Source organism: Bombus vancouverensis, chromosome 6, assembly GCF_051014615.1.
Source record: "Bombus vancouverensis nearcticus chromosome 6, iyBomVanc1_principal, whole genome shotgun sequence".
In the NCBI taxonomy this organism is placed as follows: Eukaryota; Metazoa; Arthropoda; class Insecta; order Hymenoptera; family Apidae; genus Bombus; species Bombus vancouverensis.
The window spans coordinates 9,487,397-9,505,761 of record NC_134916.1 but is presented as its reverse complement, the minus strand read 5'-3'; the positions used below and the strand labels follow the sequence as shown (position 1 = coordinate 9,505,761).

The window sequence follows — 18,365 nt, the reverse complement described above, 5'->3', positions numbered from 1 at the left end:
ATATTTTTGAAATTCTTATATTTTAAAAGAGAGAAAATATAGGAGAAACGAAAATAATAAATTTCAATATAAATTCGTGGGCACAACATGATGAAAACGATGAAAATGAAAAACACAGTGATATTTATATTTTCTTTGCTATATCTTTGAGATCTGACAGTAAAAGAACAGTAGAATGATCAGAACGTATAATGGATCGTCAAATCTTTCACACCAATTTCTGCTGATAATTTCTAGACGAACCACATAAACCTGGAACACCTGAGATAACCGACTACGACAATGAGTCCATAAGTTTGAAATGGACTGCTCCGGATTTCGATGGTGGTGCACCGATCGAGAAGTATATTATCGAGAAGAAAGATCGTTATAAACCAGACTGGGAAAAAGCGATGGAGGTACCTGGAAGTCAACTGGAGGCGAAGGTAGGCGATCTGAAGGAGCGAGGAGAATATCAATTCAGGATTATTGCTGTAAACAAAGCCGGACCATCTCCGCCATCAGACGCCTCGAAGATGCAGATATGCAAACACAAATCCCGTAAGTATTCCATTCCTATTTGATACTGTACTTTGTGATATGTAATTCTTCCAAACCTTACATCGAATCTTCGTTTTCTTTTGTAATAGTGAAACCAAGAATCGATCGTACAAACTTGAAGCCTATCACCGTACGAGCTGGCAAACCAATCAAATACGACGTGGACGTTCGCGGTGAACCACCTCCAGAAATCACCTGGTATCACAAGAACCAAGAAGTTAAAACTGGTGAAAATATCGAAATCGTCAATGTCGATTACAACACGAAACTTAGTATTACCGACAGCGTACGTAAAAATACTGGAGTGTGGAAGATCAAGGCTGTAAACGCACACGGTGAAGACGAAGCCGAGGTCGAAATTACCATACTTTGTAAGTTTAACTTTGATGTTCGATCATTAACGATGCAATTTTATGGAACATTCCTTATAGAAGAAAATTATTGAGAACTGACAAAAAATATACCAAAGAAGTATCCAAAACTAATGACTGTATTTCATCAGTAATGATTTGGACACGCTACTAGTTTTAGTAATTCACCAGTGCTCACCAGTACTAAGTAACTTAAATTATTAATCAGTAGAAGATAATAAATTGCTGGAAGATAAGTAATACCAGCTACCAGAATTCAGTAATACACTATTCAGGAACTCTAGCATATTACTTACAACGCAATAATCTTTCTCTTTAAGGAATGATAGTATCTATTTATATGGCAATACTTGATAATACCTAACGCATAATATACATGACTATAAATGTTAATAGCGTCTCCTGGAAAACCAGAGGGTCCTCTGAAAGTGTCCGATGTCACAAAGAGCGGTTGCAAATTGAAATGGGGAAAACCAGAAGACGATGGTGGTAAACCTATTACTGGGTATGTAGTGGAGAAACTAGACAAATCCACCGGAAGATGGATCCCGGTTGGACGCACTTCAGATACCGAAATGGACGTTAAAGGCCTCCAAGAAGGTCACGAATATGAATTCCGAGTGAAAGCAGTTAACGAAGAAGGCGAATCAGAACCATTGGTCACTGATAGCACGACCCTTGCAAAGAATCCTTATGGTAAGACCTTTATACTTCACATTTCACACAATGCTGTAGATTGATCATCTTTCATTTGTTATTAGTATATTCATATATTCTAATAAAATGCGTGCATTGTTAACACAAACCAACCAAAGTATCATCAACATTCTGACATAGTAGACATTCATAGGGTATTTTTAAACGAATGAGAAAAAAATTAATCATCCGAACAATTTTTAGACGTATCTAGTAAGCCTGGTGTACCAGAGTTGGAAGATTGGGACGTGGATCGTGTCGATCTGAAATGGGAACCGCCAAAAGATACGGGAGGTGCACCTATTACGGGTTACATAATAGAAATGAAAGAGAAACCATCGACAAATTGGGTAGAAGCTACGGTAACTCAATCACCGCAACCAAAGGGGCGCGTCACAGGCCTTAAAAAGGGCTCTGTTTATCAATTCCGTGTGCGTGCCGTTAACAAAGCTGGACCATCCGAACCAAGCGACTCAACCAAGCCACATGTTGCAAAGGCGCGATTCTGTGAGTATCTTTCAGCAATGTTTTTATTGATAAATCTAATTTCTTAATTAGATTGCGAATGATTCTGCAAATGTATAACAATTATTCTCATATCGCATTTATATATCTGCACATGTATTATAGATATCGTTCGATACATTAAACTTAAATTCAACACATTGCTAATATATTTTGAATATTTGCATTTGCAATCTGCTCATTGCAATCAATTCGGAGATGTTACTATTTAATTTTCGATTTTCAGTGAAACCACACATCAACCGTGACAAATTGCAAACGATCAAAGTGAGAGCCGGCCAAACGGTGAAACTGGAAGTCGACATCGAAGGTGAACCACCACCAACCGTCACCTGGAGCTTCGGTGGTGCAGAGCTGCAAACCGGAGCCAACGTGAAAATCGATAACGAAGATTACCTGACAAAGATTCAGTTGACCAACACTAGTCGCAAACTCAGTGGCAAATACACCATCAAAGCTGTGAACGATTCCGGACAGGACGAGGCTGACGTTGAAATTATGATTCTCGATAAGCCTGGAAAACCAGAAGGTCCGTTGGAAGTGACAGATATTCACAAGGAGGGATGCAAATTAAAGTGGAACAAACCGAGAGACGACGGTGGTTTGCCACTGTCTAATTACTTGGTGGAGAAAATGGATACAACTACAGGTCGATGGGTATCCGCTGGGATGGTTGATCCTGAAAAAACAGAGCTCACTCTTACCGGTTTGGAACCTGGAAAGAGATACGAATTCCGCGTCAAGGCTGTAAACGAGGAAGGAGAATCCGAACCTTTGCAGACAGATGTTCCCATCGTCGCTAAAAATCCTTATGGTATGAAGAATTACTTGGAAAATTTTAGATTTTAATTTCTCACGGTGATTAGATAACGTGTTTATTTCTTCTCTGGGTTTCGATCGTGTTTTTAATTGTTAAAATTAGGTAATTAGCTTTCTAAAATATGCGTCGTAACAACGCTTAAACTTGAACCTTCAGATCCACCTGCTCCGCCTGGTCTACCAGAGATCATCGATTGGGCCGAGAACATGGTGAAACTGAAGTGGGAGCCGCCAATTCGAGACGGCGGTGCACCTATCACAGGATACATAATCGAAATGAAAGACAAGTTTGGTACCGCCTTTGTAAAGGCTGCAGAGGTCGATGGTCCAGTTTGTACAGGAACAGTGACCCGACTAGAGGAAGGAAATCAATATCAGTTCAGAGTTCGAGCAGTAAATAAGGCCGGTCCTGGTGAACCTAGCGAGGCTACCAATCCTCACACTGCTAAGGCTCGTTGGCGTGAGTATAACATTAATATTATTCGAATTAAATATTTTACGATTATAGTAAAATTCCACTTGAATCTAAACTTATCTGAGGAAAATATAATAATTACCATTACGCATTATTTTTGCCGATATCAAAAATGCTAAAGATCGCTTAGAATCTATGGAATTATACATATAATAATTAACATAATAAAAAATATCACGGAACAGGAATTGCTAATCGATGAGTTAATCGAGCAATAACTAAAATTTCGTTTCGTCCTGTTACAGTGAAGCCATTCATCGATCGTACCAATTTGCAACCGATAACTGTAAAAGTTGGTCTCACCGTAACCTTGGACGTGAATATCATTGGTGAGCCACCACCAAATGTAACTTGGTACTTTAAAGAGAAAGAACTTAAGTCGGACGATACGATCCGTATCGACAACATTGACTACAATAGCAAATTCTTCATCCTGAAGACTAAGAGGGCTCATACCGGAAAATACGTAATTAAAGCAAAGAACGAAGTAGGCGAGGACAGTGCCGATGTCGAAATAATCGTCATCGGTAAACCAAGCAAACCAAAAGTACGTATTTTATTGAAAACGTTTCTACATTCCCATCCCCTGTTTGCATAGCAGGGTATAAAGTAACAATTTGGGATACAATTTCGTAGAAATTATTAGAACTACGAATACCTATCTGGCATTATTGAAATCACAATAATTCGGCATCGTAATAAGTAACATTCGAATTCATTCAATGAAAACCCCTTATTTAGAGTTAGCTGTAACCCTACACGAATTCGATAGTAAAGCATAATTCTAAATTTAAAGAATCAGACTCTTTCGAAAATAAGTTATATTCTTTAAAAATTGTAAGACTTCTAGCCAGTGAAGAATTACTATTTTGCGTTACAGGGTCCTCTCGAAATCTCCGACGTGAATAAACACGGTTGCAAATTGAAATGGGAGAAACCTGACGACGACGGCGGTGTGCCAGTCGAATACTATGAGATCGAGAAGTTGGATCCTCTTACCGGACAATGGATTCCTTGTGCGAAATCCGTGGAACCGGAAGTTACGGTAACCGGACTCCAGGAAGGCAAGCCGTACAAATTCCGTGTGAAAGCGGTAAATCGCGAAGGTGAATCCGACGACTTGGAAGCGGACAAGTCTATCATAGCTAAAAATCCGTTCGACGAGCCTGGCAAACCTGGTCGTCCAGAAATCAGAAACTGGGACAAGGACTTCGTTGACCTTGAATGGACAGCACCGAAAGACGACGGCGGTGCTCCAATTGAGAAATATATTGTGCAGATGAGAGACAAAGAAGGAAGGCAATGGATAGACGTTGCTAATGTTCTTGGAGATCGCACTACTGCCAAGGTCACCGATGGCATCCAGGAAGGTCACGAATACGAGTTCAGAGTAGTTGCTGTCAATAGAGCCGGACCCGGTGAACCCAGCGATACCTCGAAGAGCGTTGTGGCTAAGCCGCGATTCTGTAAGTGTATAGGTCATAGTATATTGTTTCACGGCTAAACTCATTCAAGGAAGTTCGTAGAAGCTTGTGTTCTCGTGGAATCTGTTTAAGAATTACACGCCTCCTCTTTCCTATCAAATTTCGTATATATTGTCTGATACTGATAAATTCTTTTTCTTTTTCATCGCGTAAAGTGGCACCACGTATCGATCGCAAAAACCTACAGAAGAAGATTATGCGAACGGGACAAATGTTACGAATCGAAGCAGATATACAAGGTGAACCACCACCAGTCATTACTTGGAAGCTCAAGGACGCTGTGCTTAAGAGCATGGACCGTCTTAAGATCGAAAATGAAGACTATCACACCACCTTCATTATAAGCAAATTACAGAGATCGGATGCTGGAACTTACACTGTTATTGCCAAGAACGACAGCGGCACCGATCAAGTCGATGTCGAGCTCCAGGTACGTTAAGATACTACTCTGATAATTCTGAGTAGCGTACATAGATAGATAGATAGAGAGAGAGAGAGAGAGAACTTATAAAAAGAAAAGAACAAACGATAAATTATTTTTCCTTCCAGGTATTGAGCAAACCTGGAAAACCAAAGGGACCGCTCGAGGTGTCAGACGTGACCGCAGAGGGATGCAAATTGAAATGGGACAAACCCGACGACGACGGTGGCGAGCCAGTCGATCATTATGTCATCGAAAGGATGGACGTTGATACCGGAAGGTGGGTACCTTGTGGCACGAGCAAGACTCCAGAAGCAGAAATCACCGGCCTCAACGAAGGCAAGGACTACATGTTCCGCGTGAAGGCTGTCAATTCCGAAGGTGAATCCGAACCATTGGAGACGGCGATTCCAACCACTGCCAAGAACCCTTACAGTAAGTAGATGCTATTTCAACTTCGGTATACCGGGGATTCTTAAGCTTTTCTGCTTAAATTCGTACCACCATGATATACAATACCTTCTCCTTCAAATTTCTGGCCATTCAGTACTATTTTCATAATCTTGCTGTGTTACCGTAGCCGAGCCAGACGCTCCAGGCAAGCCGGATCTAAAGGATTGGTCGAAGCACCACGTAGACCTAAAGTGGAAAGCGCCAAAGAAGGATGGCGGTGCGCCGATCGAGAAGTACATCATCGAAAAGAAAGATCAATACGGCAAATGGCAGAAGGCGGCTGAAGTTCCTGGAAACAAAACAGAAGGCAGAGTCGAGGATCTCGTCGAAGGACAGAAGTATCAGTTCCGTGTGAAAGCGGTGAACAAAGGTGGTCAGAGCAAACCCAGTGAACCAAGCGACAGTCTAGTAGCCAAGGATCGTTACGCAGCACCGAAGATCGATCGTACCAACTTGAAAGATCTAACAATCAAAGCTGGTACTCACATTCGATTAGACGTGAAAGTTACCGGTGAACCACCTCCAACGAAAACATGGTTCTTGAACAAAGCCAAACAGGAGTCTGCTGGCGCGGTGACCATCGAATTGGAAGATTACAAAACCAAGTTCTTGGTATCGTCCGCTAGCAGAGCTCACACTGGCACGTTGACGCTGAAAGCAGAGAACAGCTCTGGAAAAGATGAAGCGTCGATCGAGATTTTGGTCTTGGACAAACCTAGCAAACCAGAAGGCCCGCTTAAAGTATCCGACGTGCACAAAGAAGGATGCACACTGAAATGGAATCCACCCCTGGATGATGGTGGCACACCGCTGGATCATTACGTGGTCGAAAAAATGGACACGGAAACAGGAAGGTGGATTCCAGTGGGACGCACGAAGGAACCTACTATGGTAGTGGAAAATTTGGTACCTGGTCAGGAATACAAGTTCCGAGTTAGCGCTGTGAATGCTGAAGGCGAATCGGAACCTTTGGAAACTGAACACGGAATCGTAGCCAAGAATCCCTTCGGTTAGTATTTCAAACATTTATTGATTCATGATATTAACCATATATTTGTTATAATTCGTTGTATTTTTTATTTTAACGTCGATTTTCTTTACCGACGTTCGATAATGATCGTTTAAATTTAAGTTTCGAAACAATCCGAAGTGTTTCAAAGCGCATCGTTGTATTCTCGAAATTGAAAAAAGAAAAAAGACTGAAGACGAATCACCAAATTCGTTTTATAGACGAACCTGGGCCGCCTGGTCGACCAGAGGCAACCGATTGGGACAAGGATCACATAGACCTAAGATGGACTCCACCCTTAACCGATGGTGGATCTCCAATCACTGGATACATAATTGAGAAGCGCGAGAAAGACAGTCCACGATGGATAAAGGCTTGCGAAACCGGACCTGATTGCAAAGGACGCGTCGATAATCTCGACGAGGGTGTCGAATATGAGTTCCGCGTGAAAGCTGTTAACATTGCTGGTCCCGGTGAACCATCCGAAACCAGCAAACCGATTACAGCCAAGAGTCGACGACGTAAGAATTTTTCCAATTTTTATGCAATCGATCGAGTTGCGTAGAAGCCACACTGATCAATTCCGTATAAAAAGTTAAATGCTAATCACACACATACTCAGTTAAAAACAGAAGGTACAATTGAGATCAGTTTGACTTATAAGAAACTGAATTATCGATCGTCTCGACTGAACTATCGACTAATCGATTGTCTTCCAACAGTTGCACCTAAGATCGACAGAAAGAACTTACGCGACATCACAGTACGCGAGAACGAAGGATTCCACTTCGACGTGAAAATCATCGGTGAACCACCGCCAGATGTTACATGGGTTCTCAACAACAAGAGCATTCAACAAACAACGTTCCGCAGGATACAGAACGTTCCATACAATACCAAGTTCTTTAACGACAAACCCGAACGAAAAGACAGCGGCATTTATAAGATCACAGCTGTCAATCAGTATGGATCCGACACTGCGGAAGTCGAAGTCACCGTTGTCTGTACGTGTTCATTTATTTCGTTGTTTCGAATTAGAGTCGAGCGTTATTCCGATAAATACCGTCTCGAATAAATATTTATCTAAATTTGTATAAAGTTGCGCGACTTATTTACGCCTATGGTTCTTTCGCAGCTAAACCTGCCAAACCAGAAGGACCACTGGAAGTGTCCGATATTCACGCAGAAGGATGCACGCTCAAGTGGAAGAAACCAAAGGACGACGGTGGAGAACCCATCGAGGGATACCTCGTGGAGAAATTCGATCCAGACACTGGTGTTTGGTTACCAGTCGGCAAGACGACAGGACCGGAAATGAAGGTGGAAGGACTGACACCTGGACACGAATACAAGTTCAGAGTGAAGGCGCTTAACAAAGAAGGAGAATCGGAACCACTGGAAACATTCAGCTCGATTGTAGCGAAAGATCCATTCAGTAAGTGAAATTATTGGATTCTAATTGTAAATTAAACATTCCATTCTGCAATGATACAGACGAACAAACGAATGAGCTTGGGAGCCCCGCAAGAAATTTAACAGTGACAACTTCTTTCAGCTGTACCAAGTCCTCCTGGTGCGCCGGAACCAGTCGATTGGACCGCCAACCAGGTTGAGCTTACATGGAAAGAACCGGTCAGCGATGGTGGATCACCCATTACCGGATACATCATCGAAAAGAAAGACAAATACAGTACAATGTGGGAAAAGGCTTTGGAAATCGAAGTACCGACCACGAAAGGTCTGGTTCACGGGCTCATCGAGGGTAACGATTATCTGTTCCGCGTGATAGCTGTGAACAAAGCCGGGCAGTCAGAACCCAGCGATACCAGCAAGACGTTCACCGCTAAACCACGCTATCGTAAGTATTTCGTTATTAATTTCAATGCACTAACGTTATTTTACATTTTTCAATAACGTTACGTTTTCACGTTACCTCGTTATCGATTTAACGAAGTGTATCGAGTCTCGAAGAATCTATCTTTCAACGATCGTGGCAACAATCCAACTTATCATCGCCTTGTATCCCTGAGACAAAAGAAGCAGTATCCTCGTCGCAAATATAATATCATACATAATTTTCGGATAGACATCATTAACGATAACGCACCCAATGCTCTATAAATAATCATCAGTGAAATCGATTTTTGGCACTTGATCGGGCGATGGCTTACATATAAATTTCATTTCGACAGTGGCACCCAAGATCGATCGGCGCAATCTGCGTGACGTTACTCTGTCGGCTGGTTCGTTACTGAGATTCGATGCTAATGTAATCGGCGAGCCTCCACCACACATCGAGTGGCGATACGGAGCTATACCTCTGCATTCCGATAGGAAAGTGCAGATAGACAATTCCGATTATAGCACCAAATTCAGCATTCGTCCTGTGTCGCGCGACGACAGCGGCGATTACAGTGTCACAGCCACCAATTCCTCTGGAAGGGATTCCGTCACCATACAAGTCACAGTCACGGACAAACCAATGCCACCGGAAGGTCCGCTTCAAGTAACGGATGTTCACAAAGAGGGATGCAAGTTGAAATGGAAGAGACCGAAAGACGATGGCGGCACCCCGATCGAGTATTATCAAGTGGACAAAATGGACCCAGAGACTGGATGCTGGGTGCCTTGCGGCCGATCTACCGAACCTAGTAAGTCCCATAATTATTTTAGTTTATATATTTATAAATTTAACCATGTAATTGAAAGGCATTCTTTTAAAAAGTCGCTACGCGTACGATTTTTAATATTATAATCATATTATACAGAAATGTCGTTGTAATGTCAGATAAACGAATAAACTTTCTTGCGTTTCAATAGACCTGGAGGTAAGTGGACTGACACCGGGCAAAGAATATCTGTTCCGAGTTAGCGCGGTAAATGCCGAGGGAGAATCTAAACCTCTGGAAGCGGAACAAACGATCATAGCTAAGAATCCATTCGGTGAGTAAGCAAAAATTTATCTGCTTGCAACGTTAGCGAGGTCGTTCGTCGTCGACATTTTTAATTACGTTTACAATTGTAAATTCTTAGACGAACCAGATAAACCAGGCGATCTGCGTGTTACCGATTGGGACAAGGACCACGTCGATCTCGCATGGACACCGCCAGCGAACGACGGTGGCTCGCCTATTACTGGCTACATAATCGAGAAGAAAGACAAATACGGCGAATGGGAGAAGGCCATAGAGGTACCAGCGGATGAAACGTCAGCCACTGTCCCTGACTTGATAGAAGGCCAGCCATACGAGTTCCGCGTGCGAGCCGTAAACAAGGCTGGCCCTGGCGAACCTTCGGATCCGACGCCAACGATCATTGCCAAGCCGCGAAACCTTGCACCGAAGATCGATCGTACGAATTTGGTAGAGGTCAGAATCAAAGCTGGTCAAAACTTCAGCTTCGACGTGAAGGTTTCGGGTGAACCTCCTCCAACCACGAAATGGATGTTGGGAAAACGCGAGGTGCGACCGACAGAGCGTATAAAAGTAAAACACGTGGATTACAACACGACTCTCAGCGTCAGAAATGCTACCAGAGCGGAATCTGGAAGATACACTATCACCGCCGAGAATATAAATGGCATGGACGAAGCAGTTGTCAAGGTAACGGTTCTGGACAAACCGAGCCCACCTCAAGGACCGCTCAGAGCATCTGACGTGCACGCGGAAGGATGCAAATTATCGTGGAAACCACCGGAAGACGACGGTGGCCAACCAATCGACAAATACGTCGTGGAAAAGATGGACGAAGCGACTGGTCGCTGGGTACCTGCAGGAGAGACGGACGGACCGCAGACCTCGTTGGAGGTTGAAGGGCTTACGCCAGGTCATAAGTACAAGTTCAGAGTCCGCGCGGTTAATAAGCAAGGCAAATCAGAACCGCTTACAGCTATGCAGGGCATCGAAGCGAAGAATCCATTCGGTGAGTGTGAGCTTTCATTCGATATTTTGCGCAGATTCGTAATCTCATGAATAGAAGTAAAGAAATATTAGGTCGTTCCATGAGAAATTCATTCATAGTGGCTACAATAAGTACTTGTACTTTGTCTTTATTGTACCGTTTATATATCAATTGATTAGATTCAAGTATATTAAGTCTTGTATTATTTTCTATATAAATGGTATGATCTCAAATATCCAATGTAGAATTCTCGTCGTAATTTTTAATAGGAGAAACTGTGGTGGATATCAAACGTGTTGCTTTAAATGACGAAACGAGTGAATACTTGTGATAGTCAGATATATTTAAAAATCACTCTGAATACAAAAATACAGAGTTAGTATAATACGTCGTAATCATCGCTGGCTGATAATGAATAATGAATGTCCTAGAGAGCTTGTTCGTCTATTTATACCGGAAAGTTTGAATTCGACTCTGGTTGCCGATTGTACGTAGCGGCGATATTGTTTTGTCCGGAGTTTGTTTACTTCTAAATCTCGTACGTCGGAACGGAACCTAACCTAACCCCGAGGCAAAACAATAGCACGAGTCACTCTCGATCCGAATCGTGCTAAGACTCATGTGCCGCTACAAAACGAATCTCTATTCAGATCTTATTTCTTTACTTGTTTTTATAAGGATATAAATTTGCGTAAAGATCTACAATCTCGTTATACCTTGGATCGCTTCTTTTATTAAACATAATTATTATCTTTAGACGAGCCGGGAAAACCTGGCACTCCGACCGTCAGCGACTACGACTCGGACTTTGTCGAACTTCAATGGGATCGTCCGCAAGAAGATGGTGGTTCACCTATTACTGGTTACATCATAGAGAAACGAGACAAATATAGTCCTACCTGGGAGAAATGCGCAGAAGTCGAGGGTGACGTAAATCGTGGAAGAGTGCCCGATCTCGTGGAGGGCACGCATTATGAATTCCGCGTTAGGGCTGTTAACAAAGCTGGCCCCGGTGAACCCTCTGACGCTTCTAAATCTCACTTGGCTCGACCTAAGAACCGTAATTATCTCTTTATCTCTTTTCTTTCCCTCCCCCCTCATCAAAGGTATATATGTCGATAAAAAAATGTTCATTTTCAGTTGCACCGAAGATCGACAGGAAGTACATGCTGGACGTAAAAGTAAAAGCCGGTGGCTTCTACGACTTCGACGTTCCTGTAATCGGCGAACCGCCACCAACCAAACAATGGTCGCTGAAGGGCACGATACTCGTGCCAAGCGATCGCATCAAGATCATAAACGAAGACTACAACACCAAAGTTCGTGTGATCGAAGCGAAACGTTCCGATGCAGGCGTGTACACTCTGGAAGCGAAGAACATCAACGGCAAAGACACTGCTACCTTAACTGTGAACGTCCTCGACATTCCAGCACCACCGGAAGGACCTTTAAGGATCGACAACGTGACAAAGAACGGTTGCGACCTGAAATGGCGCCCACCGAAAGACGATGGTGGTTCAGAAATTCTATATTACCAGGTGGAGAAGATGGATACAGAGAACATGAGATGGGTGCCAGTAGCGGAAGCTTCCTCGACTTATGCACACGTGGATCACCTGATCGAAGGCCACGACTATCAGTTCCGTGTGCGTGCGGTAAACAAGCAAGGTGAATCGTTGCCGCTCACTGGTATGGATACCATTACTGCGAAAGATCCCTACGACAAGCCTGACAAACCTGGAACACCTGTTGCCACTGATTGGGACAAGGATCACGTCGACTTGGAATGGACACGACCGAAAAAAGATGGTGGTTCACCTATTACGGGATATATCATCGAAAAGAAACCTCGTTTTGGCACGTGGGAGAAGGCTTTGGAAATCGATGGAAGTAAAACTAGCGCCAGGGTACCAGATCTTGTTGAAGGACAAGAATATGAGTTTAGGGTCATCGCTGTTAATAAAGCTGGTCCTGGCGAGCCATCCGAAGCTTCTTCCCCTATCGTTGCAAAACCACGTTTCCGTAAGTAAAGAATTCCTTTCTTCTTCTTTTTTCTGTGTAAAACGTACTTTCAAACTTAAACACAACGTTAATTTTATTTAACTTTACTTAAGTTTATCTTTTGAACAAAGAGTATATGTATGATCATTTTTCTTACAGTTGCTCCATCCTTTGATCCACATGCACTAAGCGACTTGGTTGTTCGAGCTGGACAGAAGATTAGCTACATCATCCCTATCCAAGCATCGCCTAAACCTACGGCCACTTGGACCCTGGACGGAGAGGTGATTATGGCCGACTCTCGCCATGAAATGTACACTACTCATACCGAAACCACCTTTGAGATTCCATTCTCTGTTCGCTCTGACACTGGCCGTTACGCTCTCACTTTGGAGAACGAGCACGGGAAATTCAGGTAATTTCGAATCTATGATAACTAGACTGTAGGTGTAAATTCAAATTTTTATGACAAAGTGGAACTTAAGTGTAGTAGGACCCCATTTATACCATCTCTATAACGAACTTCTGTTTAGTTTAGTATAGTTAGATAAAGAGAAATAAAATGTTTCAGTTCAAGCGCCAGAGTCACCGTCCTCGATAGGCCATCACCACCACAGAAACCGCTTGAGATCAGCAAAATCACCAAGGAAGGTTGTCACTTGGCTTGGGGCCATCCATTGGACGATGGTGGCAGCCCCATATTGCACTATATTATCGAAAAAATGGATCTGTCGCGAGGCACTTGGTCCGATGCTGGCATGAGCACGATATTGAGCCACGAAGTAGCGCGACTGACGCATCGCAAGGAGTATCTCTTCCGTGTGAAAGCTGTCAACACCATTGGAGAATCCGATCCTCTCGAAGCACCAAAGAGTATCATCGCTAAGAATTTGTTCGGTTAGTGTTCGACTATGAACGATTCAAAGATTTCTAATTATTTGTATGATAAAAAATGGCCTGTCAAACATCAATTATAGTAGCAAATTCCTTAAAAAACGGAACGATTTAAATTACAAGAAAAACAAGGAGAAATCACATTCTAAAAGTTAACAAGAAGTGTACAGATCTAATAAAAATACGATTTCGTATTTGTAGACGAACCCGACGCTCCTGGAAGACCACAGATCACAGACTGGGACAGAGATCACGTCGATCTGCAATGGCCAGCACCAAGCAGCGATGGTGGTTCTCCCATTACAGAATACATCGTCCAGAAGAAAGAAAAGGGTAGTCCATACTGGGTCAACGCAGTTCACGTTCCACCAAATCAGACAAATACAACTGTTCCTGACTTAACGGAAGGACAAGAATACGAATTCCGTGTAATTGCTGTTAACGCTGCTGGACAATCAGAGCCATCAGAGCCGAGCGATCTCATCACTGCCAAACCTCGTTACTGTGAGCATATTTTTACTGTACTCGTTATTTCTCGATTACGGATGATCATGCATTGTTATTAAGTATTTTTTATAATACATATGTAAAGAATGAAGCAAATCTCTATTTATATTCAATTTCTATGTATTCGTAAAAATGTAAATTTGCATAAACATGCACAACCTAATTATTACGAACTATCCAAACATTTTATTAATAAAATAATTCAATATTTTAGTGGCTCCAAAGATCAAGACGCCTTTGCAAGATATTCGAATCAAGGCTGGTCTCATCTTCCACGTCGACATCGACTTCGTCGGCGAACCAACTCCGGAGGTTACCTGGACAGTTGGAAGTCGCGATCTACTGACCACCGATAGAACAACTGTTACCTCGATCGGTTATCACACCATTGTTCACACTGTTAACGCTCAAAGATCCGATTCCGGATTGTATCACTTGTTGTTGAAGAACAGCAGCGGAATAGACGAAGGTAGCTTCCAAGTTATCGTTCTCGACAGACCTGGCCCACCAGAAGGTCCTCTGCAGTACGAAGAAATCACAAGCCAGTCGGTTACCTTGTCGTGGAAACCACCTAAAGATAATGGTGGTAGCGAAATCACGTGAGTACCGACGTCTTAAATTAACGATTTCACGAAACAAAGTGATAAGCGTAAAATAATACAACGCTTTTTGCGATCCTTTTTAGTGGATACGTAATCGAGAAACGTGACTTGACCCATGGTGGTGGCTGGGTACCAGCTGTCACTCACGTCAATCCCAAGTATAATCACGCCACAGTACCGAGATTGCTGGAAGGTACGACTTACGAGTTCAGGGTATGCGCGGAGAATCTTCAAGGCCGCTCAGATCCTTTGACTACAGATCACTCGATCGTCGCCAAGAACCAATTCGGTAAATTCTCTACTCTATCATCGGATATGTATACTACGGCTCATAAGTATTATTACACTTGCTGGCTATATTTACTGGAAAACCCTAACAAATTGTTTGTTCTATTCAGTTGTACCTGGACAACCTGGAAAGCCAGAATGTGTCGACGCGGACAAAGACCACATCAAGATCAAATGGTTGGCACCGATTAGCAACGGTGGATCGAAGATCATCGGTTACGACGTGGAACGGCGCGATCGCGCAACTGGCCGCTGGTTGAAATTGACCAAAGAGCCAGCGAGATATGCTGAATATTATGACGACCATGTGACCGAAGGTCATCAATACGAATACCGAGTAACTGCTATAAACGCCGCTGGCGCGGGCAAGCCTAGCGACACGTCCTCCGTATTCATCGCGAAACCGATGAAAGAGAAACCGAAATTGAATTTGGACGCGCTGATTGGACGCAAGATCAAGGTGCGTGCCGGAGAACCCATCAATGTTAACATTCCATTGTCCGGAGCGCCAACTCCCACTATCGAATGGACCAAAGACTCGAGGCCTCTCCTCGAAACTCTTCGAATATCGGTAAGCAAATGGTTTATAGCTTTGGTTCAGATCTGTTGCGTATGAGTATCGACTCATGCAAATCAGTAATATCTCAACCGTTAATTTTCTAATAACTTTCAGACCGAAACCAAGAGCGATCGCACGAATTTGTTGGTCGAAAAATCGGTCCGGGAAGATGGCGGTATTTACACAGTCACAGCGACGAACGAGCATGGAAAAGATTCAGCCGACATCGAGGTTATCGTGGTCGATAGACCAGGACCACCTCAAGGTCCCCTACAATACACTGGCACCACGCAGGAATCCGTGTCCTTATCCTGGAACAAACCTCTGGATGATGGTGGATCCGACGTCACCAACTACATCGTTGAGGTATCTGAGTATGGAGCCGATAACTGGCGTCAAACACCAGGATACTGTCCAAGAACAAGCTACACCGCCAAAGGTCTTACCGAGGGCAAGAAATACGTGTTCAGAGTGCGAGCTGAAAATATGTACGGTGTGTCTGAACCACTGGAAGGCAAACCAGTCGTCGCCAAGAGTCCATACGATCCACCAGACGCGCCTAGTCAACCCGAAATCCTTGGATACACACCCAACAGCTGTAGTCTTTTGTGGAATCCACCGCTCAATACTGGTGGCAAGCCTATTACCGGTGAGACGTCATACTTTTCTTTTCTTCCATATAACTAAATATAATATAACTAAAGAAAGTGATCAAAATAGAGGTCTGTTTCATTTGTTAAATATCATAACGAGTATACTATTTTGGATATTTTCTACAGTTTTGCATATTAGGAGCATTTTCGTGCTTTCAAAATCGTCTTCTAGTATTCCACGACATCTCTAATAAAAGACAAATTCCATCTGCTCCTCCTGTTTGTAATTTTCTAATTAAATTACATTCTGTTAAATTATTACTATATGTGTATTAATTTATGTATAAATTTACCGATTAATTCTCCTGTCTACAGGATATTACGTGGAAAGACGAGAACGGGGTGGTGAATGGCTCAAAGTCAACAACTATCCAACTCCGAATACGACATTCACGGTGCAAGATCTTCACGAAGGATCTAAATACGAATTCAGAGTTATTGCCGTCAATGAAGCTGGACCTGGTAAACCCAGTAAACCGACTGAACCTATTACTGCTGGACATCAACGTTGTAAGTATAACAAAATGCTTACTCGTTTCTTTCCCGCTACGGTCACGATGTTTCGACAGATCGTCGAAAGATTAGCGATTGTTCTCATATTCTGATCATCCAATGTATTTTAGTGCGTCCTGATGCTCCCGAACCACCGAAACCTGACAGGATAACGAAAGATTCTGTAACGTTGAGCTGGCGACCACCACGTAGCGACGGTGGTGCTAAGATCAGAGGCTACATTGTCCAAATGAAGCAGAGAGGTCAGGACGAATGGGACGACGTTAATGGCGCTCTGATACCGACCAACGTGTACACGGTACCGAAACTCACCGAAGGCGAGGAGTACCTCTTCAGAGTGATCGCAGTGAACGATGTCGGTAATAGCGATCCAAGCAGACCAAGTAATCCCATCGTTATCGAGGAACAACCCAACAAACCTGTCATGGACCTCGGAGGAGTTCGCGACATCACTGTTCGCGCTGGTGAAGACTTCTCCATTCACGTGCCTTACATTGGCTTCCCCAAACCCACTGCCACATGGTTTGCTAACGATGTTATCAAGGATGAGACAGATCCGCGTGTACATCAACAATTGGGCGACGACTATGCTAGGTATGTTTGCTAACTATTCAATTGTGTAATCAGTTCGTTAGCTACTTGATGTCATATTCTGAAGAATATCATTGAAACGTTGCTTACCTGTAACAGACAAAAGACAACATATGATAATTAGTAACATGGATAAATATCGCGTATAATTTCTTCCGCAGTCTTGTGGTAAAGAATGCGAAACGTTCGGACGGTGGACAGTACCGTCTACAGTTACGCAACTCTTCCGGCTTCGACACCGCCACGGTGAACGTTAAGGTTTTGGACCGTCCAAATCCACCTGTGAATCTTCACGCTGATGAATTTGGAGGAGATGCTCTCACGCTGTTCTGGAACCCACCGAAAGACAATGGAGGCGCCGATATTACCAACTACGTCGTTGAGAGACGAGAATCAAGGGGCACGTGGTCCAAGGTTTGTAGTCTAAAGCAGAGCTTTTCAGATATACTATAAGATTTCTTTCGAAAGGAATCGTAAGACTTTTTGGTATCAGCTTCTCTGCATCTGTCTAATGATTCAAAAATATTTACCATTTATTAAAATGAAAATTATTAGAATTAACTGAATCATGAGGCGTTTAATGCGATTCCTTGAAAAAAATTCTTCGAGATCCTTCTTTATTAACTTTCTTATTTTGTTACAACAGGTGAGCAGCTATGTGACGACACCGTTCTGTCGAGTAAGGAATCTGACAGTCGGAAACATGTACGAATTCCGCGTGATGGCTGAAAATCAATACGGTACCTCGGATCCTGTAACCACGATGGATCCGATCAAGGCCAGGCATCCATTCGATCCACCTGGAGCACCTGGAACTCCGAAAGGCGTTGAAACGACAGAGGATAGCATTACTATTACTTGGACCAAACCTCGTCACGATGGAGGTTCACCTATCCTTGGTTATGTCATCGAGAAGCGTCTGTTGAGCGAAGACAAATGGACGAAAGCCACACCATCTCTCGTTCATGAGACTACTTATAGGTAAAGCTTGCTTCGTGTCTTCGAACGATTAAAATTATACTCGATTATGAGGAACAAATTGAAAAACTTGAACTGTTTGAAAT

At 43.1% G+C, this 18,365-nt stretch overlaps 1 protein-coding gene across 5 annotated transcripts in view; it reads left to right on the top strand.

Moving 5' to 3' along the window:
- The window catches only part of bent (projectin protein bent), a 77,682-nt gene that overhangs the window by 48,334 nt on the left and 10,983 nt on the right, over window positions 1-18,365 (top strand). For all 5 annotated transcript variants that reach the window (XM_076619553.1, XM_076619552.1, XM_076619551.1 and 2 more), the window contains 31 exons: window positions 238-540; window positions 630-911; window positions 1,308-1,607; window positions 1,812-2,114; window positions 2,359-2,946; window positions 3,109-3,411; window positions 3,672-3,973; window positions 4,307-4,892; window positions 5,066-5,340; window positions 5,460-5,766; window positions 5,912-6,793; window positions 7,015-7,314; window positions 7,516-7,797; window positions 7,929-8,228; window positions 8,349-8,651; window positions 8,986-9,444; window positions 9,614-9,736; window positions 9,827-10,714; window positions 11,451-11,753; window positions 11,834-12,715; window positions 12,854-13,109; window positions 13,266-13,591; window positions 13,790-14,092; window positions 14,310-14,694; window positions 14,781-14,986; window positions 15,096-15,556; window positions 15,659-16,193; window positions 16,513-16,707; window positions 16,821-17,304; window positions 17,463-17,715; window positions 17,948-18,282. In XM_076619553.1, coding sequence (XP_076475668.1) covers window positions 238-540; window positions 630-911; window positions 1,308-1,607; window positions 1,812-2,114; window positions 2,359-2,946; window positions 3,109-3,411; window positions 3,672-3,973; window positions 4,307-4,892; window positions 5,066-5,340; window positions 5,460-5,766; window positions 5,912-6,793; window positions 7,015-7,314; window positions 7,516-7,797; window positions 7,929-8,228; window positions 8,349-8,651; window positions 8,986-9,444; window positions 9,614-9,736; window positions 9,827-10,714; window positions 11,451-11,753; window positions 11,834-12,715; window positions 12,854-13,109; window positions 13,266-13,591; window positions 13,790-14,092; window positions 14,310-14,694; window positions 14,781-14,986; window positions 15,096-15,556; window positions 15,659-16,193; window positions 16,513-16,707; window positions 16,821-17,304; window positions 17,463-17,715; window positions 17,948-18,282 — 12,010 coding nt within the window. The remainder of the gene's footprint in view (window positions 1-237; window positions 541-629; window positions 912-1,307; window positions 1,608-1,811; window positions 2,115-2,358; window positions 2,947-3,108; window positions 3,412-3,671; window positions 3,974-4,306; window positions 4,893-5,065; window positions 5,341-5,459; window positions 5,767-5,911; window positions 6,794-7,014; window positions 7,315-7,515; window positions 7,798-7,928; window positions 8,229-8,348; window positions 8,652-8,985; window positions 9,445-9,613; window positions 9,737-9,826; window positions 10,715-11,450; window positions 11,754-11,833; window positions 12,716-12,853; window positions 13,110-13,265; window positions 13,592-13,789; window positions 14,093-14,309; window positions 14,695-14,780; window positions 14,987-15,095; window positions 15,557-15,658; window positions 16,194-16,512; window positions 16,708-16,820; window positions 17,305-17,462; window positions 17,716-17,947; window positions 18,283-18,365) is intronic.